The 22,239-nt window shown below is 53.6% G+C and overlaps 2 protein-coding genes across 10 annotated transcripts in view; one reads left to right on the forward strand and one right to left on the reverse strand.

The window, feature by feature from the left end:
* NUP188 (nucleoporin 188) overlaps positions 1-2,772 on the forward strand; it is a 75,771-nt gene extending 72,999 nt beyond the window's left edge. For both annotated transcript variants that reach the window (XM_060200334.1, XM_007527045.3), the window contains exons 39-44: positions 668-742; positions 831-1,055; positions 1,166-1,297; positions 1,748-1,821; positions 1,928-2,057; positions 2,195-2,772. In XM_060200334.1, coding sequence (XP_060056317.1) covers positions 668-742; positions 831-1,055; positions 1,166-1,297; positions 1,748-1,821; positions 1,928-2,057; positions 2,195-2,371 — 813 coding nt within the window. In that variant the 3' untranslated portion in view covers positions 2,372-2,772. The remainder of the gene's footprint in view (positions 1-667; positions 743-830; positions 1,056-1,165; positions 1,298-1,747; positions 1,822-1,927; positions 2,058-2,194) is intronic.
* Positions 2,773-3,589: 817 nt separating this feature from the next.
* SH3GLB2 (SH3 domain containing GRB2 like, endophilin B2) lies at positions 3,590-21,805 on the reverse strand. Of its 8 annotated transcripts, none has more exons than XM_007527039.3 (12): positions 21,562-21,803; positions 15,996-16,137; positions 15,739-15,867; positions 10,279-10,412; positions 9,923-10,015; positions 7,825-7,887; positions 6,135-6,158; positions 5,623-5,712; positions 5,235-5,335; positions 4,970-4,984; positions 4,608-4,848; positions 3,590-4,307 (listed from the first exon to the last, which is right to left on the reverse strand). In XM_007527039.3, the coding sequence occupies exons 1-12, from the start codon at positions 21,622-21,624 to the stop codon at positions 4,200-4,202; spliced, it is 1,203 nt and encodes a 400-aa protein (XP_007527101.1). In that variant the 5' UTR covers positions 21,625-21,803; the 3' UTR covers positions 3,590-4,199. The 8 variants fall into 8 exon arrangements, with proteins under 8 accessions (XP_007527101.1, XP_016045455.1, XP_060056352.1 ...); XM_060200370.1 differs by lacking the exon at positions 3,590-4,307 and adding an exon at positions 4,318-4,478 and having other exon boundaries at positions 4,561-4,848; positions 21,562-21,805; XM_016189969.2 differs by lacking the exon at positions 7,825-7,887 and having other exon boundaries at positions 21,562-21,805.
* Positions 21,806-22,239: the final 434 nt, after the last annotated feature.

Below are 22,239 nucleotides of genomic sequence, written 5' to 3' on the forward strand. Positions count from 1 at the left end.
CCCCTAGTCCCCTCCTGCAGGGGGAAAGCTTTGCAAGTGGTGAAGCAGGGCTGCCGGTGTCTCTCTTTCTCTCTCCCTATCTCCCCATTCCCTCTTGATTTCTAGCTTTCTCTGTCCAATAAATAAAGATAATAAAAAAAAAATTTTAACAATTAACTAATTTTTATTTTACTTTATTTTAAATAAGGCGGATAGAGAGAGCCAGGAGATAGCTCACCCAATTCAGCACACACTTTCCATTGCACAAGGACCCAGGTTTGAGCCCCTGGCCACCACATGGGAATATTATGCAGATGGGAAGAGGCTTCATGGGTGGAACAGTCTCTCTCTCTCCCTCTATCTAAAAAAAAAAAAAAGTTTACCACATGGGAGAGAGAACATAGTGGAAAAAATACTTTAATGCCTAAGGATTCAAAAGCTACAGGTTTAATCCCCAGCACAACCATAAGCCAGAACTGAGTAGTGTTCTGGTAAAAAATAAAAACGAAAGTCTACTGGGAACAATGAAACAGGCACAAAAACCCAGCAGCAAAATATGAGAGAGAACAGAGGAGAGTATAGCAGGTAAGGAAGGCAGGGCAGCGTGTAGGTACATCAAGCCTGTTTGGCTGGTCTGGCCGGGGGTGATGCCCCGAGTACACCCTCATATCTGCCCTGTTTGCTTCAGGTCAACTTGGGCTATTTGTGCCAGGCCTGCACCTCCCTCCTACACAGCCGCAAGATGCTGCAGCACTACCTACAGGTAACTCGGCCCCTCCCCATCATGGCAGCCCAGAAGCCCACACGCCTGTCTTCTCTGTTCTCTCCCTTCAACCTTATGTTTCCCACAGAACAAAAATGGAGATGGCATCCCCTCAGCTGTCACCCCCCAAGTTCAGAGACCACCCGCAGCTGGCCCTCCTACCTCCTCTTCCAAGCAGCCCACTGTGGACACAGAGGCCTCAGAGCAGCGAGCCTTACACACAGTCCAGTACAGCCTGCTCAAGATCCTCAGCAGGACCCTGGCAGCCCTGCGCCACTTCACTCCTGATGTCTGCCAGATCCTGCTGGACCAGGTGATGGTCACCACACTGCCAACCTCCCGCGGGGTACCTCAGAGGTTGTGCTGTGTTGCACTCTGTACTGAAGAGCTAAATCCCTAAATCTTTTTTGTTTTGTCTTGCAGTCCTTGGACCTTGCTGAATACAACTTCCTCTTTGCCCTGAACTTTACCACTCCCACCTTTGACTCAGAAGTGGCACCTTCTTTTGGGACCCTTCTGGCCACGGTGAATGTGGCCCTGAACATGCTTGGAGAAGTAAGTTGAGTGCTTTCACTTTGGCCCTCACTCCATCTCTTTCCTGAGCCTATTTGTCTTTTAAAAATGGGTGTGGGGAGCTGGGCGGTAGCGCCGCGGGTTAAGCGCAGGTGGCACAAAGCACAAGGACCGGCAGAAGGATCCCAGTTCCAGCCCCCGGCTCCCCACCTTCAGGGGAGTCACTTCACAAGCGGTGAAGCAGGTCTGCTGGTGTCTGTCTGTCTCTCCTCTGTCTTCCCCTCCTCTCTCCATTTCTCTCTGTCCTACCCAACAATGACGACATCAAGAACAACAACAATAAAACAAGGGCAACAAAAAGGGATAAATATATATATTTTTTTTAAAAAAAAAAAGACTTTAGAAGAAAGTGTTTATCAGCACAGGCATGCCAAACTGAAAGCTTAGAGCTCTCACTGTTATTTTGTTACTCCCTTGCTTCTCTCCCTCCAGCTTGACAAGAAAAAGGAGCCTCTCACCCAAGCTGTGGGGCTTAGCACACAGGCGGAAGGAACCAAAACACTGAAGTAAGGGAGCCTTCCTGGAGTTGACCTGGGGTTGGAGTGTGGTCAAGAGCTGACTCTTCTTGCACCTCCCAATGAAGCCTCAGCCTAAGCACATCCATTCTCTTAGGTCCCTCCTGATGTTTACCATGGAAAACTGCTTCTACCTGCTCATCTCCCAGGCAATGCGCTACCTTCGGGACTCAGCTGTGCACCCTCGGGACAAACAGAGGATGAAGCAGGAGCTCAGCTCAGAACTGGTACAGATGGATGAATGAAGGGATATAGCTGGAGGAGGGAGGCTGACTCCCGACTCGAGGGGGCCCGTTCGGGAGGAGCCCCATGGGAGGCTGCTGGAAGCTTCAGAGACTTACTGGACTGCTTGTTTCTCTCCTAGAGTACCCTGCTCTCCAGCCTCTCCCGTTACTTCCGACGGGGAGCCCCCAGCTCCCCCGCTGCCGGTGTCCTCCCCTCACCTCAGGGCAAGTCCACCTCTCTGTCCAAGGCCAGCCCTGAGAGTCAGGAGCCTCTGATCCAGCTGGTGCAGGCCTTTGTCCGCCATGTGCAGAGATAGGACAGCAGCACGCCGCACACCTGCCGCTCTACCAACCTGCGCGCACCCTGGAGTGCTGCTGGCCCGCAGCCCCTCTGGGACTGACAGCAGCCAGGATCCCACCACCTGCTCACTGGTGTTATTTTTGTAATAGATCAAGAGGTCAACGGCAAGGGTGGGAACCCCTGTGTCTGCTGTGCTCCTGTTCTCATGTTTAAAATGTCCCAAAGAGGCATACTCCTTTCCAGCAGCCCCTGCTGCACTTGGCCCTGACCCAGGAGCTGGGCAGGGGAACCAGCATCACATACAGTCTAAAAGAGGCTGTAACACGGGTTTGCATATAGGTTTTCCATGTTCTGTTCTTGCAATTTTTTGGTAATACTGTGGTCTATTTATACAAATATTAAAGTACTGTTTATAGACAGCTGTGTGCTATGTGCCTACCAAACCCCAAAACCACTAGCCAGCTCTCGCAGCACTGCACAAGGGCCTGGAATGGAGTGGAGGCCTGAGAGGGTTGACTCACTGATACCCTCCATTGATGTTCCTGGCAGGAATTACTAGCTAGATACCGACAGATTTTTCCCTTCAGCCAGCCCAGGTCTTGTCTCCCACCCCTTCCACTTACCAGCTGCTGAGCTTATCACTGGGTGTAGCCTTCTTTGAAGTTCCACTTCCTATTTATAGCTGTGCCCCTGCCTCCCTATCCTCCTCTCCAGAAGCCTCAGCAGTGGGGCCTACCACCCCTTGACCTCCTTAAGGCCTAATCATACTCCTGAGCCTGGCTAAGAGCTATTTTAAAAACCTGGCCTGTAGCCCAAAACCATGACTGGAAGTCTCTAGAATCAGACGGACCTGGCCTAGATTCCCCAGTTGAGATGACTGGCTGGTCTTCCCTCACCTGTGAGGACAACATGAAAATACATGTGGACAAAGTCATCGGGGCCCACAGAAAGCCCTGGCAGCTGTCAGTCACTTGCACTCACACCACCCTGCAAGTCCCTACCCATAGGGGAGCCTTCCTCTGCCCTTTGGAGGGATTCCTGCTTTGAAGAACAGTCCCTTGGCCCCAATGCTTCTGAAGGCATGGCAACGGGCCATGCTGTCTGCACAGGCCTTGCCCAAAAACATGCCCTGTCCACCTCCCAGGAAGAGTGGTACCACTGCACCCACTCTTCCCTCTCCCACTCCAGTGCCAGCCCTGAGGTCGCAATCCCTTACAGGAGCCTAGGCAAGATGCACAGAAAGGAGGGTTTATTGTTTGTTACTGACTGGCTAGAGAGCAAGCAGACAGGCAGAGTAAAAAGACTGTTAAAAAGTGGTGAAGTGCAGGCTGCAGCCGCCATCCTTGGCTTGAGCTGGGGGAAGGGTAGCACCGGGGAGATGCTCACAGGCCAGCCCTGCCTTCAGCCAGGCTCCTCCGGCTCCAGTCTGGCCAGAGGGGGCTATCCCTGGGGTGCCACACACCTCCCGTTTTCCCCTTGCTGCTTTTGGCAACAAAAAGGTGGTGTGTTCTTATCCAAGGCTACCCCCCTGGCTTCTAGGCCAATTGTGGCTACCCCCCAATGTGGTCCCCTCCCTCTTTAGCAGGAGCCAAGAGGACTGGGTGCTCTGGGGGTGCAGGTGGGGTTGAGAGCTCCAGAGCCACAAGTCAAAAGCAGAGCTGGGAGAGGGACCGGGGTCATTCAGCCTCTGGGGCTCCCTCACAGCTGGATGACCAAGGGCAAAGACAGAATGAGGTCAGTCTCCCCACCCTGAGCAGCTGGGTCACCAACAGATGAGACAAGAGGCAAGGCTGCCCCCTCTTCTGCCAGGGCCAGAACGGGCAGGGGCCTGGGTGGAGGCCCGCTTAGCTGAGCAGTTCCAAGTAGGTGACAGGGACCTTGCCCTTCTTGTTGCCCCTTTCGCCAATAAGCCAGTCAGGGTCCATGCCGGGCAGGCTGTAGACAGTGATGAGCTAAAGGGAGGGCAGAGAGGAAGGTCACACCCTGGCCAGGGCAGGATGTGCCCTAGGGATTAGATGTGAGGCAGGACTGTGGTCTCCCCCATATGTAGGAGCTACACCTCCAAAGGGCACCAAAGACTCCTTGGAGCGGACGCTGCCTCCACTTATGTCCTCTGGCCCTAACTCTGCAGCTGGGGTCCCTTGAGACTGAAGACATGGGGTGGAGTCTGAGTCTGAGCACCCTGCACCTCTATGCTGGCCCCACTCTGGCTGCCCACCACCCTCCCTGACAGGCACCCTGGCTGGGCCCACCTCATCCGCTAGCAGGGCCAGCTCACTGCTGTCAGCTGCCTCGTAGTCGTAGAGCACCCTCGCCTTCCGGGTGCCGCTGGCAGGTGGGGCCACCTCTTCAAGGCAGAGGGCAGCCTCCCCCCGTGGGACCAGGCCTGCCCCAGATGGACCCAAAGGCATGGTGGCAGCAGTGGTTGTAGGCGAGGTACTGCTCAGGGGCAGGGAGGCGGGCTCTGTGGTGCCCACAAAGGTGCCTGGGAATCTGTAGAGAAGCAGGCGTATCTCAGCAGCCCTGTGGTGGTTCCGTGTGCTGCCCCCGACACCCCCCACACACATACACCAGCTGGGCTACTGTGCAGAGAAGGGAGATCCCAGCTACTTACATGGCTCCCTGGGAGCTGGCAGCATGAAGAGAAAGGCAAAGCAAGGGGAAAGTAAGATGCACGGGCCCTGGCCCTGCCCTCCTCCCCCCAGCATTCTGGAAACTACTCTCAGGCCACCCTGGAAGGTAGGTGCCCAGGCCAAGGGAGGGTGTGGGGAAGGTTGGGGCCCAGACTGCATCCCTCTGACTGGCTGAGCTCAGAAGGCTCTTGCATGAGACAGTCCGGGCTGCTACTGGCTGGGGGGCTAGGGGACCTCAGTGGGCACCTGCCCAGCTGTTTCTGTAAGTCCAGCAAGTGACGGTAGCACTGCGCGTAGTAAGTTGTCTGAGACTCAACGAATTCATGGAGGCATCGGAGGTGGTTCACCTGTGGGAGAAAGCAAGCCCTGACCCAGGTCAGCCACGGGAGACCCAACAGTCCACCCCCCCCCAAGTCCTCTGTCAGACCCCAGCCCAGCAGTCCACCTTCTGCGCAAGCCCCCTACAAACCCTAGGGTTTGTTATCAGGACAACCCCCCTTGGGGACATGGCCCCAGCGCTACCCCTTGCCTCCCACCTCAGCTCTGCGCTGCCCACAGCCTTGTCATGGGGCACTTAGTGGGGGCCCAGGGAAGCAAGCAGAGGAGCTCTCAGATGGGAGGGGCAGTTACTCACATGAGTGCTGCTGATGCCCTCCAGCAGGAGCCGGGTCACTTCTGCCTGCCGGTCAAACTCTGTCTGGGCTACTCGGAGCTCCTGCTCCGCCTATGGAGTGAGAGAGTGAAATGTTGCGGCTGTCCTCTCATCAGCCTTCTGCTCCCCAAGCCCACAGCAGGGCCCCTCCTCCTAAGTGGGAGACAACCCAAGGAGGCAGAGGTGTTCTCACCAGCCTCAGATCTAGAGCCCTGTCCTTTTGTCTCCAGCCCCTGGCTCAGGTTCTGGCAAGTGGGGACACTGCCAGGGCTCCCAAATCTTCATTTGCCCACCTGCCATCACCAGCCATGGGCGAAAGGCACTGGGCAGGTACCGCAGGGTCTGGGGCTTGTCCCGAAGCCCATGGAGGGAGCCCCCCAGGAGGCCTGATGATAGCTCATTGCCAGGGGCTGTGGACCAGAGCCCAGAACTGGAAACAGACTCCCAGCACTCCCACCTTCTCTGGCCTCTCCCACCCCCCAACTCCAACTCACCTTCTCCACCTCATCATTCCAAAGCTGCAGAGATCACACAGGCCCGTCAGCAGGGAAGGGAGGGGCAGCGGTCAGGGGAAGGAGGAGAGGGAGGAAGGCTGAACCCCAGAGTCTGTGCCCAGCTCCAGGTCCCCTAGACCCCCACCTTTTCTCTTTTCACCTCCCATCCCCCTGTCCCCCTCCCAGGAGGAGGCCTGGCCTAAGAGAGAGGTACAGGGCAGTCTGACATGCCACATGCGGGGCAGGGGACAGCCAGCTGGGAAGTCCTGCTCAGGCTGCTGCTCCAGGGTCAGCCCCCAGACTCCGACTGGGGTCTCTGGGGAAACCAAGCGGCCTCCACCCCACCCTGCCTCCTGGCTGAGGCTGCTGGGCTGGGAGGGAGGACCACATGACCCTGGGCCAGTCACTGAACCTTTCTGTCCTTTGGCAGAGAAAGGCAGCCTCCTGCCCGAGTCACACTGGAATTCAATGGCAAAAGGAAAAAACAGGGCAGTCTCCCCTCTCTGGGATTATTTCTCCTTCCACTCAGGCCAGGAGAGAGAACAGGAAGTGTCATCCAGAGTCTAGAGAAGAAAAGCCCCCTTTCTCCCACCAGGACTTAGGAGGCCCATTGCTCCAGCCCCGTGGGACCCCTGCCCTGAGACAGGGAGACAGGGTGAGGTCTCAAGGCAGAGATGGCCCACCAGGCCCACCACAGAGCTGCTCAGGAAACGACAGCACGGGAAGCAACCTCCATGCAGATGGAGGCAGGACACTGGGCCACACACAGCCAGGGACAACATCCCAGCCGCTGACTGCATGAACACACAGGGTAACATGCTCATGACAGAGAGGAGCAGAGGGTCTGTGTGGGAGGACGTCATCATGGGGGGCCCAGAGGACAGAAAAAGGGAGAAGAGACACAGCAGAGGAGACAGAGCAGAAGGGCTACACAGACATGAAGAGATGGAGTGACCAGCCTAGTTCTCAAACCCAACACTATTTACTACGTAGCTCAACATGGGGCCAGGTGGTGGCACACCTGCAGGGGGGAAGTTTGGTAAGCTGCAGGTGTCTCTCTCTCTCTCCCTATCTCAGTCTTTCTTTGTCTCTATCAAATAAATAGATACATAAAAATATCAAATAAATAGCTTAAAAAGTAGAGAACAGAGCCCAGTCCCACCATCCTATTCCATCACCTCCAGCCCCCACAACTCCTGCCTGGCACCACATCCTGTCCTTCTCAAGAAGTGCTCTGCACTCCAGCCCCTGGTGTGGCTGCCTCCACCGGCAACACCCCTTACTCCTGTTCCCTAGCACACACACACACACACCCCCCCAGGGCCCCTCTACCACAGAAGTGCCCAGAAAGTAGCAGGAGGCACTGTCACCTGTCTTTAGGAGCTAGTGAGTCCAGGAAAGCCTCAAGGCCTGGCGCTGGGGGCAGAGTGGGGCTGGGGAAATGTACGCCCACCGGGGGGGCCACAGGCTCTCAGGGCCTGATGTCCTCAGAGCACTATAAGAGCTGGTCCCGCCTCCATCTCCAGTGTTTGTCAGAGAGAAGCAAAGCCAATAAAACAGTCATGGGACATGGGACACACAGGTGGGCAGAGTCCTGGGCCCACAGCCTGTCATGGTGCAGGGCCTGTGGTCCTCTCTGGCTGCAGAGGAGGGGTAATGGGGTGGTGGTTGAGGAGAGAGATGCGCTTACCGCGGAGGCGCTGGCCGAGAGAATGTAATTACGAGGTCTAGTCTCCTGAAAGTCAGGCACCGTCTGGCAGGAACAGAGTTCATGGGGGGAGAGGGGAGTCACGCTGGGCCAGAGCTGGGAGCTACTCAGGCTCTCCCTAAAGGAGAGGCCCCAGCCAGGGACAGGAGGCCACAGACAAACACACACAGACCCCCATGTCCCCAGGTCACCGCATAGAGCTGGGGTGCCTTCAGGAGACTAAAAATGAGACTAGGGAGGTGCCCACACTGGGGCCTAGAGAAGCAGTTGCAGCAGGAAGATGGCCCACTACCACTGTCAGCACCCTTGCCTCTGGTGGAGCTGAGGTCTGGACCCCTAGCCCCACGCTAGCCTCACCTACAAGCCCTCTGGCTAGATCCCCCACCCCCAGACCTCCAAACAAAGGCCGCACTCCCCACACCTCCACTTTCTTTACCCCAGTCTCTCTGCACACCATCTCTTTGGCTCTTGCAGCAAGGACCTAGCCCACCCCACCAGGGTGGACAGATGGATACACAGATGGACAGAGTGACAGGCTTTCAATATTTGCAAAAGCTGCCTTCCAGGCTTCCGTGCCGGGCACCCCCAGTCCAAAAGCTCTGGGGGGGGAGCAGCTGCTTTGCAAAAAGCCTGGAGGACATGCCCGTCAGCCGCGCCCGGGGCTGAGACGAGCACTCCAAAGCAGCACAGCACATGGGACAGGTATACTCACATCTCCCTCACACTGAGCCAAGTTACCCAAAGCAGAACAGAAAGGAACAAAAACAAAGAGTTAGTGAGTTCACAGCGCAGGCGAGAGCAGGCCCCCCAGGCCCTGGTGGGAGAGGACAGGGAAGCAGACCCAGCAGGCCACTCTGTGCACACAGTACGTGCATGCGTGCGTGTGTGCGTGTGCATGCGTGCGTGCGTGTATGTGTGTGTGTGTGTTCTCAACCGGGAAGGTCTGAGGGAGGGAACTGGAGTCCCTAGACTGCCCAGGTCCTGATTCTGTAAAGGGTGTCCTGGTCTAGCCAAAGGCTGAGACTGTCCAGGCCATCTGACCAGTTGTGCTACTCGAGTGACAATAAAGGCTGCCCTGGCCCATGTTTGGTGGGAAGTTTGTTCCAGCCAAGTTACGGCAGAGAAGTAGTTCAGCCCTGAGTGACTAACTGTCCTGTCCAGGTGACTTGGCAAGGTCATCCCTATAGCCAGCCAGGGGACAGACAGCCCAGCTGACCCCAACACGACTCCAGTGACTGAGCCCTGATTCCAATCTGGCTCCAGTGCAGGAGGGGAAGAAGGGAGGCTTTGGGGCCAGGCCTAGCCTTCCTTAGCCAACAAGCCATGGCAGTGGTTTCCATAACATACCCTGGACCTGGGGGTTTCACCCACCGCTGCACCCTGATAGCCTGCCTGCCAGGAGTGTGCTCACCTTGGGGTCCAGCTCCCCCAAGCCTGGCCTAGCCCTAGTCAAATCACTCCCTCCCCCCATGTCCCACTGGCTGGTCTGGCTGCACAGGTCTCTCTCAGTGAGCTGGCATGGAGGGGGGGTCAAGACACCCACCTGCCTTACTAGGTTCCATTTATGGGGCTGTTTGAAAGTACCCCCACACACACCCAGATATGCTCCTAAGCAGGTGGCGGTCCAGCCCAGGGCTGTCCACTCCATTGCAGGGGAGCCTGAGCACAGGGCGCCCTAGCCCTGGTGTGGAAGAGCAGGTGTTGGAGTTAGTAAGGAGTAGCCATGCCCGGCCAGAGCCAGGGCCAGAGCCGAGCATCAGGGAGGGTGGGGAGGAACATGCAAGAAGCTCCCACTGGCTCCCCATCTAGGGAGGTTTTGGAGAACATGAGACCTGGCGGGGGCACTACTGGTCAGCCCAACTCCTTAAAACCTGCCCTGGGGCCCAAATCATGGGACCATCAGGGCTCCCTTCTGGGGGGTTAGAGGGGAGAGGTATGACCGCAAGTGGCCAGCCCAGATCAGTGCCTCCTGGCAGGGACAGAAGTCAGAGTTCATGCCAAACACCAAGTCCCTGCACAATACCTCCCCCCTTGGCTCCACCCAGAGCTGGGGGGGTCTGAAGCCAGTAGAGACACCTACCGTGGCTTTGGCCTCTGCGGCCTTGGCTTTCTTTAGCCGGGCTTTGCAGGCATCCAGGTCCAGACGGCGGTTCTGGAGGAGCCTCCTCTCCTTCTGTGGGAGAGGGACAGGGAGGGGAGTAAGGCCCAAGCAGCCCTGGGAGAGTCAACCATGGCAGGACTGGCTCGTGGGCCCATCGCATCAGGACACAGAACCTGAGGTGCTGACAGTGACAGCCATCCACTATGGGTCACTTGGTCTACAAAAGCCACATCTAAAGAGGCCCCAGGAGGGCAGGGGTACCTGCCAGAGCTCAGTAGCTCTGGGGAGAGGGCAGCCATAGTTATCAGGAAGCAAAATGGTGCCAGGGCCCTCACCGAGATCGTCTTCCAGTCACCTTCCAGGAAGTTCCGCAAGGGTGTGAGGAAGTTGATGGAGGCTGTGTGGATAAAATCCCTCTCTGCGGCTCCCAGGCGCTTCTCAGCTTCTGCCACCTTGATCAGTGTCTTTCCTGAGAGGCAAAATTGAGGGTGAGAGGAGAAGGCCAGGCCCTATTTCTTGCTGCCCTGACTTCAGGATGAGGAGGAGAGTTTGCAAGAAGACATGACTGAGAGGTGAGGTGAGGACACTAAGTACAGAATGGCCAGCCAGGGGTGGTGCAGAAGCATCTACACATCCATCAGCCCAGCACTGGCAAGTGCACAGTGGCACATCCCAGACACGGAAGATTACTCCGCCACTAAAACGATGTGGGTGGGAACTTCCATATCAAGAGGAGTTCAACAAATCCTCTCCTCTAATGCAATAATAAAGCTGGACACAACTGTCAAAACAACCATGTAGAGACTATACAAACTGACCAAAACAAACAAACTAAGAAGCATCTGTTCGCCACCTAGTAGACTGTGGTAAGTATGGGACCTGGTGTCAGGTGGTAGTGTAGCGGGTTAACTGCACGTGGCGCAAAGCACAAGAACCAGCTTAAGGATCCCGGTTCAAGCCCCCACCTGCAGGGGGGTTGGCTCACAGGCGGTGAAGCAGGTCTGCAGGTGTCTGTCTTTCTCTCCCCTCTCTGTCTTCCCCTCCTCTCTCCATTTCTCTCTGTCCTATCCAACAACGACAAAAGTAATGGCAACAATAACAACAAGGGCAACAAAGTGGGAAAAATGGCCCCCAGGAGCAGTGGGTTCCTAGTGCAGGCACCGAGCCTATCCAGCCCCTGGAGGAAAAAAAAAGGGGGTGAGCCTGTGCCCTTTCAATCTAGTAATGCTTCCATCTCCCCAAACTCTGTGGTGCTGTAGACTAGTGGGGAGAGAAAGCCCTGAGACTAGAGCTCAGCTGCTGGAGGGCAGGGGTTAACTTGACTTGGGGTGCAACACAGAAAGACCCCTGCACACTGTGGCAATAACAGTGGTCTTGATGGCAAATAATTGGGGGAAGGTCAGCACTGCTCACTTGAAGATGGAAGATGAGTTGGAAGCAACAGGCCTGCCAAAATTAAACACATGAGCTAGGGAATAAGTCACAGTGGACCTCAATAGACTCTTAGTGTCTTTGCTGGGTATAGAGCACCCCAGCTATCTTCTTGTCCTTAGCTGAGCAGGAGATTCAGAACAGTTGGAGTCTGAGATGGCAGCTAGTAAACAGCTCCAGTTTAAAAAAAAAAAAATCAATGTTTATTTATTGCATAGAGACAACCAGAAATTGAGAGAGAGAGAGAGACCTGCAGCACTGCTTCACCACTTGCAAAGCTTTACCCCTGAAGGTGGAGACTGGGGCTCAAACCAGGGTCCTTGAGCAATTGTAGTGCATGCACTTAGCCAGGTGCGCCACCACCTGGCCTCACAGCTCCAGTTTTGTTTTGTTTTTTTTCCTCCAGGGTTATTGCTGGGGCTATCTACTTCCACCCTTTCTCCATTTCTGTTTTATTATTATCTTTTTTTAAAAAAAGATTTTATTTATTTATGAGAAAGACAGGAGGAGAGAGAAAGAACCAGACATCACTCTGGCGTACGGTACATGCTGCCGGGGATTGAACTCAGGACTTCATGCTTGAGAGTCCAAAGCCCTATCACTGTGCCACCTCCCAGACCACTATTATTATTATCTTTATTTGTTTATTAAATAGAGACAGTCAGAAATTGAGAGGGGAGAGAGAGAGGAAGAGAGTCAGAGAGACACCTGCAGCCCTGCTTTACCACTCATGAAGCTTCCCCCCTGGAGGTAGGGACCAGGGACTCGTACTCGGGACACTGGGCATTGTAAAATGTATGCTCAACCAGGTGCACCACCACCCAGCCCCCACTCCCTTTCTATCTCTCCTTCCCCTCTCAATTTCTCTCTGTCTTATCCAATAAAATGGAAAGAAAAATAAATATTAAGGGAAAAAAAAAAACAGAAATACCAGTAGCTGTGCACTATAGGGACATAAAATCTATGAACAATGAGCCCAGACACGTTTCTCAATGCACAGCAATAATGATCTCTCGGGGGATATCTATGACTCAGCAGGCTCAGCGCGCCCAAGTCCTCAGGTGTGATCCCAGCACAACAGTGCTGAGCAAGGCTTTGGTCTTTCTCTCATGAAATAAATAGATAATTTTTTTTTTAAACTCCCAGGTCCAATCCCTAATCCCCTGCACCCATAAGCAAGAGCGGAGCAGTGCTCTGGTAAAAAAAAAAAAAAAGAGAGAGAGAGAGAAGAAGGAGGAGGAGGAGGAAGAGGAGGAGGAGGAGGAGAAGGCTCCAGGAGAGGTGAGCTATGAAGGCCCTGAGTCCCAGTGATAACCTTGGCAGGGAAAAAAAAAAGTGACTCAGTGGAGAAAGCACTGGACTCTGAAGCATGAGGTGCTGAATTCAGTCTCAGCATCGCATAACCCAGAGTGATGCTCTGCTTCTCTCCCTCAATGAATTTTTTAATGTAAATGAAAAAAGCATAACTGTTATGAGAAAGCATAATGGTTATGCAAAAGCCTAATAGCTGAGGCCCTGAGGTCAGAGCTGAGCAGTACTCTGGTCTTGCAGAATCTTTCTCTCTTTCATTAAAAGTTTAAAACAAAGTTTAAAAAGAAAAAAGAAACAAGGTAGGTCAGCAAAATAGCTCACATAGATAGTATGTTGCTTTGTTATGTGTATCACTGAGGTTCAAGTCTGGCATTGGGGAAATTTTGTTGTTTTCTTTTTTAAAAAATAATTTTTAAATATTTATTTTTCCCTTTTGTTTCCCTTATTGTTTTATTGTTGTAGTTATTATTGTTGTCTTCATTGTTGGATGGGACAGAGAGAAATGGAGAGAGGAGGGAAAGACAGAGAGGGGGAGAGAAAGATAGACACCTGCAGACCTGCTTCACCACTTGTGAAGTGACTCCCCTGCAGGTGGGGAGCCGGGGGCTCGAACTGGGATCCTTACTCTGGTCCTTGTGCTTTGCACCACCTGTGCTTTACCCACTGTGCTACTGCCCGACTCCCTAATATTTATTTGTTTATTCCCTTTTGTTGCCCTTGTTTTATTGTTGTAGTTGTTATTAATGTCATCGTTGTTGGATAGGACAGAGAAAAATAGAGAGAGGAGAGGAAGACAGAGAGGGGGAGAGAAAGACACCTGCAGACCTGCTTCACCACTTGTGAAGTGACTCCCCTACAGGTGGGGAGCCGGGGGCTCAAACGGGGATCCTTACTCGGGTCCTTGCACCTTGCGCCACATGAGCTTAACTTGCTGCACTACCGCCCAACTCTCATTTGTTCTTTTTAAAACATCTGTGTGTTTTTTTAAATATTTAATTACTTTAGATAAAGAGTATTTGAGGCTGGGTGGTGGTGCACCTGGTTGAGCACACATATTATAATGCACAAGGTCTTGCGTTCAAGCCACTAGTCCCCACCTGCAGGGGGAAAGCTTTATGAGTGGTGAAGCAGTGTTGCAGATGTCTCTCTATCACTCTCTTCCCTTTTGCTTTCTTGCTGTCTCTATTCAATAAATAAATAATGATAATAATTTTTAAAAATCTTTTAAAAAGATAAAAAGGAAGGGGGAGACAAAGAGACATCTGCAGCACCATTTCACTGCTCGTGAAGCCTCCCTCTTGCAGGTGAGGGCCAGGAGATTAAAACTGGGTCCTTGGGGCCAGGTGGTGGCATACCTGGTTGAGTGCACATATTACAGTGCACAAGGACCCGGGTTCGAGCCCCCAGTCCCCACCTGTAAGGGAGAAACTTTGAGAGTGGTAAAGCAGTGCTGTAGGTCTCTCTCTCTCTCTCTCTATCTATCTATCTCCCCTCCTCCTCTCAATATCTGGCTGTCTCTATGCAATAAATGAAGATAATAATAAATAAATAAATAAACTGGGTCCTTGCACATGGTAACATGTTCCACCACCTTGCACTGGAGGAAGCTTCGGTGCTGTGGTATCTTTTTATTCTCTGAAAAAGTTGACCTGGAATAGTGAAGTCCCAGTGACCACTGGGGCTGGAGGTTGGGAGAAGAGAGTAGAGAAGTCTAATGACTTGTGGTGGAGAGACCGGCACTCTGCTGGTGGTATGCTATGTGGCACACATTTGAAGCAGGAACCTACGCTCATAATAAAGCAGCACAGTGTTGCAAACCACCACCACCCCAAAAAAGTCAGCTTATCAGGAAGATACACAACTAGAAATCTGCAAAACAGGGTGGGGTAGATAGCATAACGGTTATGTAAAGAGACTCTCATGCCTGAGTGCTAAAGTCCCAGGTTCAATCCTCACACCACTTATCAGCCAGAGTTGAGCAGTAAGCAGTGCTCTAGGAAAATAAACAAACAGAAAGAAAGAAAGAAAGAAAGGAAGGAAGAGAAAGGGAAGAAGAAAAACACAAAAGCAGGCAGAGGTAGACAGCATAATGGTTATGCAAAGAGACTCTCATGCTGGTAGCTCCAAAGTCCCAGGTTCAATCCTCACACCACCTATCAGCCAGAGTTAAGCAGTGAACAGTGCTCTAGTAAGAAAACAAAAAAGAAAGAAACAAAGAAAAAGAGTGGTCCCGGAGATGGCGCTGTGGATTAAGTAACAGACTCCCAAGCATGAGGTCCTAGGTTCAGCCCCCCACAGCACATGTACCAGAGTGACCTCTGGTTCTTTCTCTCCTCCTATGTTTCTCATTAATAAATAAATAAATAAAATATTAAAAAAAAAAGAAAAGAAAAAGAAAAGAAAGAGAGTGGTCCGGGTGGTGGCACAGTGGCAAAGCTTTGGACTCTCAAGCATGAGGTCTTAAGTTCGATCCCCGGCAGCACATGTGCCAGAGTGATGTGTGGTTCTTTCTCTCTCCTCCTATTTTTCTTATAAATAAATAAAAAAAAGAAAAGAAAGAAAGAGAAAGGGAAGAAGAAAAAACAAAAGCAGGGTGGAAGGTAGATAGCATAATGGTTATGCAAAGAGACTCATGCCTGAGGCTCCAAAGCCCCAGGTTCAATCCCCTACACCACCGTAAGCTGGAGCTGAACAGTGCTCTGGTTAAAATAATTAATTAATTAATTACACAAGTAGAACCTGAAATGGAATTGGCATATCTCACCGAAGTAAAAGACTCTGGGGTGGGTGGGTGGGGAGAATACAGGTCCATGAATGATGATGAATGACCTAGTGGGGCTTGTATTGTTAAATGGGAAACTGGGGAATGTTATGCATGTACAAACTATTGTATTTACTGTTGAATGTAAAACATTAATTCCCCAATAAAGAAATAAATTTTTTAAAAAAGGAAAGAAAAAGAAAAAACAAAAGCAAAGAAAGGAGGGTGGGAGAAAGATCAGACATGAGAGAATGTATGCCTAAGCCCAGCCCCTGCTCTGGCCCTGACTCACCATAGGGGGCAGTGGGCCCCAGCTCACTGGCCGCTTCTGCCATGTACTGAGCCAGCAGTTCCCCATTGGTGACCCTTGAGGGCACTTTCCTGTCCAGCTTCTCATACAGGAACTCCTCTACTCGGGCACCTGTGGGAAGGCAGAAGCCCAAGTCACCAGGTCTGTTGTTTTCTTTAACCAGGACCCTCCAGGGCAGCCCCAAATCCTCCAATCACCAGCTCCTCTCCCCTCACGCCAGGACTGCCCTGTCCACTCACTGGGGTTGGGCTGTAGCAGCACCTCTGTCTGTCTCAGGATTTTCTCTGTCCAGTTCTTGGTACTATCTGCCCGGGCCAGAAGGTTCTCGAAGTGAGCATCAAGTTCAGTCTTCTCAGCCTGCCCGAACTTCTCCTCTGTGAACTGGAGAGAGGGAAGGGTCAGAAGAGAAGGGAAGACTGCCCCTACCCACAGCTCTAGCCCTGACTACCCAGCCTGAACTTGGGTCCCAGTGACAAGGAACTGACTCCACCCTTAACCTGCTCTGTCCCCTGCATGTTATAGTCTTCTCTGGACCTCAGTTTATCCCTCTGAGAAGTGAGGCAGCTCCACTTGAGTTTGGGGGTCACGCTTTCTTTTAGAGATCTCAAGCTACCCACTCTACAAAAGCATACTTGCATAAAATCTGGTATTTAACTCAGAGTCCTATAACGAAAGGGCCTCCCTAAGGGAAGAAAAGGACGTGCTAGAATGTTTTTGAGGGCCAGGGAGGTGAGTCAGTGGTAGAATACCTACCTTGCATGTGTGAGGCCCTGACTTGAGTCCTAGTAACATATAAAAACCAAGAAAGACAAGACCAGAAACAGAACATCATAAATGGCAGAGCAGTGCTCTGGTCTTTCTTTCACAAAAACAAACAAACAAACAAAAAACCCCGAGGAAACAAAAAGAATATAAAGATAACAAAGCAGTTTCTAGGTTGACTGGGGGCTCCAGAGTTACTGAGAGGCAACTGGGGAAGTGGGTTCCAAGGGAGGAGAAGGAACCCGGGGACCTAATTCAATCTTAGTAGTGCCACAGGTGAGCTGTCTGGCCTTGGGCTAGGGGTTGTGCCTCTCTGAGCTTCCTTTGTTGTGGTGGGGGCTGGGCTCAAACTTCAACTTCAGTCACATGCATGGCACTATGCAAGTGAGATATCTGCCAGCCTCAATGAGGTTTGCTTTTTTTATTATTATTTTTTTTATCTTTACAGTGGTAGTGCACCTGGTTAAGTGTACACACTACCATGCACAAGGACCCGGGTTCAAGCTCCTGGTCCCCATCTGTAGGGGGAAGCTTCACAAGTGGTGAATCAGGGCTGCAAGTGTCTCTCTGTCTCTTTTTCTCTCTATTTCCCCTCCCCTCTCAATTTCTCTCTGCCTCTATTCAGTAATAAATAAATAAAATAAATTTAGGCAGTAGCACAAGAGGTGGCGTGGTGGGTACAGTGATGAACTTATGTGTGTGAGGTTTGATCTGGCATCACATATACTGAAAGGTTGCAAGTTTCCTGAGATGAATGAAAGATGGGGGTCATCAGTAACAGTACTTGCCTCCTTGACTCTGAGGATGAACCAGAAAGATGTGGGGGCTGGATCTGGCAATAATACTGTGTTCAATGTAGCATGCTGCTGCTACTGCTTGGAGATGATGGGCAGTGGGTGAATCCACTGAGAAGGGGAGTGTGTGTGTGTGTGTGTGTGTGTGTATACACGTACACACGTGGCCAAATGGCTGATGGCTGGCCTCTGGTCTCCCCGTGTGGTGGAGAGTGAACACCACCTGCTCATCAGAGCCAACAGCTGAGCAAACCCAGGGCCCAGAACATCTGGCAGTCCTGCAGGGACCCAAGGCTAAGCAGAGGCCCAGATGCTGCATGGGTGCCTCCATCAGAGTTGGAAAATGGCCTGTGGGTCACCTAGGAACAACCAGAAACCAGCCCAGGTCCTGGCCTCCCTGTTCTATCAATAGAAGGGCCCCTGGAGAAATGCCCCCATTTCCCAAATAGGAATGTCAAAGCCTCCTGTCCAGCCAGGGGAAGGAGTTCCTTCAAGATGACAGTCACACAGAAAAAGGCTGAAGACCTGCAGGGGCAAGATCAGCTACACAGTGCTGACCAAGTTTGAGCCCCATCCCTGGGGATATTTATACTCTTCACCCCCCAGACCCTCCAACAGCCCCCCCAAGGCAGCTCAGGTCAGCTTTCACATTCCACAGATGCTGTCACTGAGACTGAGTGGGGGACCAGGGGTGCTGGGGGCAGCATCACCATGGGCCAGTGGTGGACAGGGACCCTGCACAGAGGCCATGGCATGACGTGTTTGTGAGCAGCAGGCCGCTCAGCTCAACAGCCATCAATTATGCAGCAGGGCTGGGGTTTCTCCTGCAGGGCTGGCGTTACAGCCTGCATTTCCCCTCTGGGGTCTTGAAGCTTCTGGTTCTCTCCCCCTCTCACTGCCTTGACCTCACATTCCTCCTCACATCTCCCCTGCTGGACCTCTTCAAGCCAGGCCTTGGAGAGGCCTCACCTCACCCAGCTCTTAGTAGGAGTGATGGTAGCCCCACTTCCCAGTTAAGGAAACTGAAGCCTCCAGAAACAATCAACTCTCTACCCCCCAGTGGTGGGGAGAAGAGGGTCTACCTCACAGGCTACCTGGAAGGTGTTCAGCTCTGTGACCATCCACAGTACAGAGATGATAGATGTGAACTGATGTCATCAGTAAAAGGCCTTCTTCATTTCTCCTGGGCTCTCGGGAACTCTCAAGAGACCACCTTACCCCAGGAGCACCTGTCCAGATCACCCAGCCTCTTCCCACCCAACCAAGGCTGAGGCAATACTCAGCCCTTGAACCCCACGCCCATCCACGTTGTTCAAAGGCCTGCTGGATTTTCCCACCTCTTGGGTATCCACCCCATGTCCAAGGCTTATTGCCTGGCTTAGATGGTGATGGTGCCATCCACCACCACCTTGGCTTTTATTATTTTTATTGCGACCATTACTGTTGGGTTGTTGGAAAAGTCACAATGCATTTTAGTACAGAAAAAAATATGCTTGCAAGGAGCCAGGTTCGAGTCCCTGGTCCCCATCTGCACAAGTGGTGAAGCAGGGCTGCAGGTGTCTCTCTCTCCCTCTCTATAACCCCCTTCCCTCTCAATTTCTGGCTATGTCTACCCAGTAAATAAATAAAGATTTTAAAAAGAAAAAGAAAAAATAAGTCATGTAGTCTGGGAGATGACACAGTGGATGAAGCATTGGATTCTCAAGCATGAGGTCCTGAGTTCAATGCCTGGCAACATATGTACCAGAATGATGTCTGGTTCTTTCTCTCCTCTTCTCTTTCTCATCAATTAATAAATAAAAGCTTTAAAAAAAGAAAGAAAGAAAGAGGAGCCGGGTGGTAGCACAGTCGGTTAAGCGCAGGTGGCGCAAAGCGCAAGGACCGGCTTAAAGCTCCCGGTTTGAGCCCCCAGCTTCACAGGCGGTGAAGCAGGTCTGCTGGCGTCTGTCTTTCTCTTCCCCTCTCTGTCTTCCCCATCTCTCTCCATTTCTCTCTGTCCTATCCAACAATGAAGACAACAATAATAACTACAACAATAAAACAACAAGGGTAGCAAAAGAGAATACATATTTAAAAAAAGAGAAAAACACACCTTGACTTTTCTGACAACCCAAAATTAAAGCAATTTCTATGAGTAGTATCAGCACTATTACTACCACCGCTGCAATCACTGCTGCTAGTACTTGTGCTACTGTTAACGACAGTTACTACCAATAGTATCAGTACTGTCACTTCTACCTCCCACTCCCACCCCTGCTGAACCTCATGGAGATAGGCCTTTGCTTTTCCTTTCTCGGTTCCCTGCGTTGGGCTCTTTCCACCTCCTAGAATGCCCTCCCTGGACCAACAAGCCATCCCAGAATCACCTGTGCAAAAAGCACCCTGTCCTCTGGGTTCTAATCCCAGGGACCAAGCCTAGTGCCTACCAAATGGGGGTGGGCCAAGGCTCTTAAAGGCATCCCTGGTAGGGAAGGTAGTGAGCAACTTCCCAGAAGGTCCTAATGAGGCGGCAGGTCTGCAGGGATATCTACACCCCTCCTGTCTCTCCAGGCTGACTCCCACTTCCAGGCAGATAGATCCCCTGAGAGTTCTCTCTGTCCAAGTCACGTCCCCGGCCCCTATTTTGTGGTCTGCCATCCTGCTCCATCTCTGCCAAGGGGAAGAAGAGCCCAGTGCTTCAGAGGCGGATGCCTGCATAGTCTGAGGCTGCTCCCTGCAAGATGGCAGCAGCAGGGGGTGGGCGTGAAGAGCCAGAGAAAGCCTCTATTTATAAAGCTCCCCATCCCTCCTCCACCCTGCAGGCTGGCTCCCACTCCCGTATGGGTGAGCCAATAGGCCTGCCCCTACTGGGCAAAGCCAGGCTGCAGGGCTCAAGCCTCCCTGCACAGGAGGCCCTGCAGGCTCTGGGCAGGTCAGGTGCCAGGGGCCCCATGGTAGCAGGAAACCAGCAGATCAGGTTCTCCCCAGATGTGGGAGATAAGAGTGGCTGCCATGCCAATAGAGGGCCAAGTCCCACCTTCCAGAGGGAGTGGGGCTATCCAAGGAGCTGGCCTGGGGTCCTGGCATCTCCACTGGGGCTGGGATCACCCTCGGGGCCATGGAGCAGCACAGCCTCCTTGGGACACTGAGCTTTCTAGTAAACAGCCACATGGGCATCGGACTGCTGTGTGGGGCTGTCCTCCAGAGAACCACCAGCTGCAAGGACAAACAACAGCGCCTGCTGCTCCAAGAGCACTGCCAGTCCTGACTAACAGGAGGGGACTGAGGCTCCCAGAGGAGTGACTTGCCCAAGGTCATCTGCTGCCCAGGTGGGTTTTTAACCTCATCTAACAACGCACAGGGAATCCTCACACCCACCCTGGGAGGGAAGAATTGTTCAGCCCATTCATCAGACTGGAAAACCGAGGCCCACAGTGGTGGCCCCCTCCCCCAAGGTCACAAGAGGGGCGCCTACTCCAGGTCCTCACTATTTCACTAAACTGCCTCAGTTTCTCTCCTAGGCCCCAAGTGGATGAGGACCTATCCCAACCTTAGCCTTATCAGCTTGGACACTTCCCCCAACGAGGGCACCTGGCCAGACTCCGATGCTCCCCATCCCGCAGGCCTGGGCAAATAAAAGGAAACAGGCCTTCCACAGAGCAGAAAGGAAATACACCCAGCCCTCCTGGCTTCCGGACTGACTGTCCAAGCGTGTGAAGAGGGACCTGCAGGGATCACCGTGTCGCCCGCCCAGTGCACAGGTGCGGAGACTGAGCCCCGGAAGAAGGGTGGTGGATGGTGCGCCAGTCCGGGAGCTGGCACCCAGGCCTCCAGGCCCTGCAGGGAGCCAGCCACAGCTGGGCACGGGCGGGAGGCAGGCACCTCTGGGTGCCCTCTCCCCTGCTCAGGGACGCCCCAGGGGAACCTGGAGCGGCCACCAGGGCAGCGGTAAGCCGGCGGAAAAGAGAAACACTGACACCCTCACCGCCCCCCCCCTCCCCCTCCACCCCACAGGGCAGAGCCCCGCCTCGATTCTCGGCCCTGGGCCAAGCCGAGGGTGCGGCCGTGTGGCGGGGCGCCCCGGGCTCTGGCCGCGCAAAGGCAGCAGGGGATGTACGGGGCAAAGATGCCGGCACGGCGGGGCAGGGGCAGGGGCGGGAGCAGAGGGGCTTCTCCCGCGGTCCCAAGGCTCTGCGCAGAGGTGCCCCCCGCCCGCCTCACATCCGGGCCCCATGAGCGGCTGCGCGGCGCCCCGGGAGCACAGCCTCACCTGCACAGCACGGGTGAAGAAGATGCCCGCGTCGGACGCTAGCTTCTTCATGTTGAAGTCCATGCCACACGGCCGGCCGCGCCCGGCCGAGAGCAGCCTGGCAGCCCCCTGCCCGCCCGCACCCCGCCCACCTGCTGCCCGCGAGCCCGCCCTCAGCGCGCGCCCCCAAGGCCGCCGCCGCCGCCCAGCCAGCCGGAGCGCGCAGGGCGAGTGCCGGGCCACGGGGGAGGAGCCGCTGTGCCGAGCCGGGGCCCGCGAGAAGGGGCGGGGCTCAGACCTCCGGGGCGGGGCCTCCGTCGTGCACGGGCGGGACCCCGTTCGAGCAGGGGGCGGAGCTTTGTGAGGCGGCCCGTGAAGGGGCGGGGCCTATGTGAAAGGGGAGTGGTTAATGCAGGAGGGGGCGGGTGGGGAGGCGCGGTCACGGGTGGGGCTGGGGGTGGTGAAGGGCGGGTCGCAGGACCGTCAAGGGAGGAGCCCTGTGGGCGGGCCAGGGACCTCTGCTAACTGCTCTCTGCCGGCCACTTCCTCTGTTATTCAGCTCCCTTTCCCCCTTGTCTCTTGACTTCTCTTTGTCCATTCCCATCACCCTGCTCTACTGCCCACTGCGGTCTCTCCATTTTTCCACCACTTTGGCCGAGTCTCTACGCCACAACCACCTTGATATCTCCAGTGTTCCCC

This window comes from Erinaceus europaeus, chromosome 10 (genome assembly GCF_950295315.1).
Source record: "Erinaceus europaeus chromosome 10, mEriEur2.1, whole genome shotgun sequence".
Classification (NCBI taxonomy): Eukaryota; Metazoa; Chordata; class Mammalia; order Eulipotyphla; family Erinaceidae; genus Erinaceus; species Erinaceus europaeus.

Bases quoted from the DNA above. Each gene is read 5' to 3' on its own strand.
- SH3GLB2 (XM_007527039.3), bottom strand. From the start codon at position 21,624: ATGGACTTCAACATGAAGAAGCTAGCGTCCGACGCGGGCATCTTCTTC. The intron at 10,016-10,278 runs GTGAGGGCCCTG...CCTCTCCCACAG, and splicing joins GTGACTGGAAGACGATCTCG to AAGGAGAGGAGGCTCCTCCA. The intron at 6,159-7,824 runs GTAAGCGCATCT...TGATCTCTGCAG, and splicing joins TCTCGGCCAGCGCCTCCGCG to CTTTGGAATGATGAGGTGGA.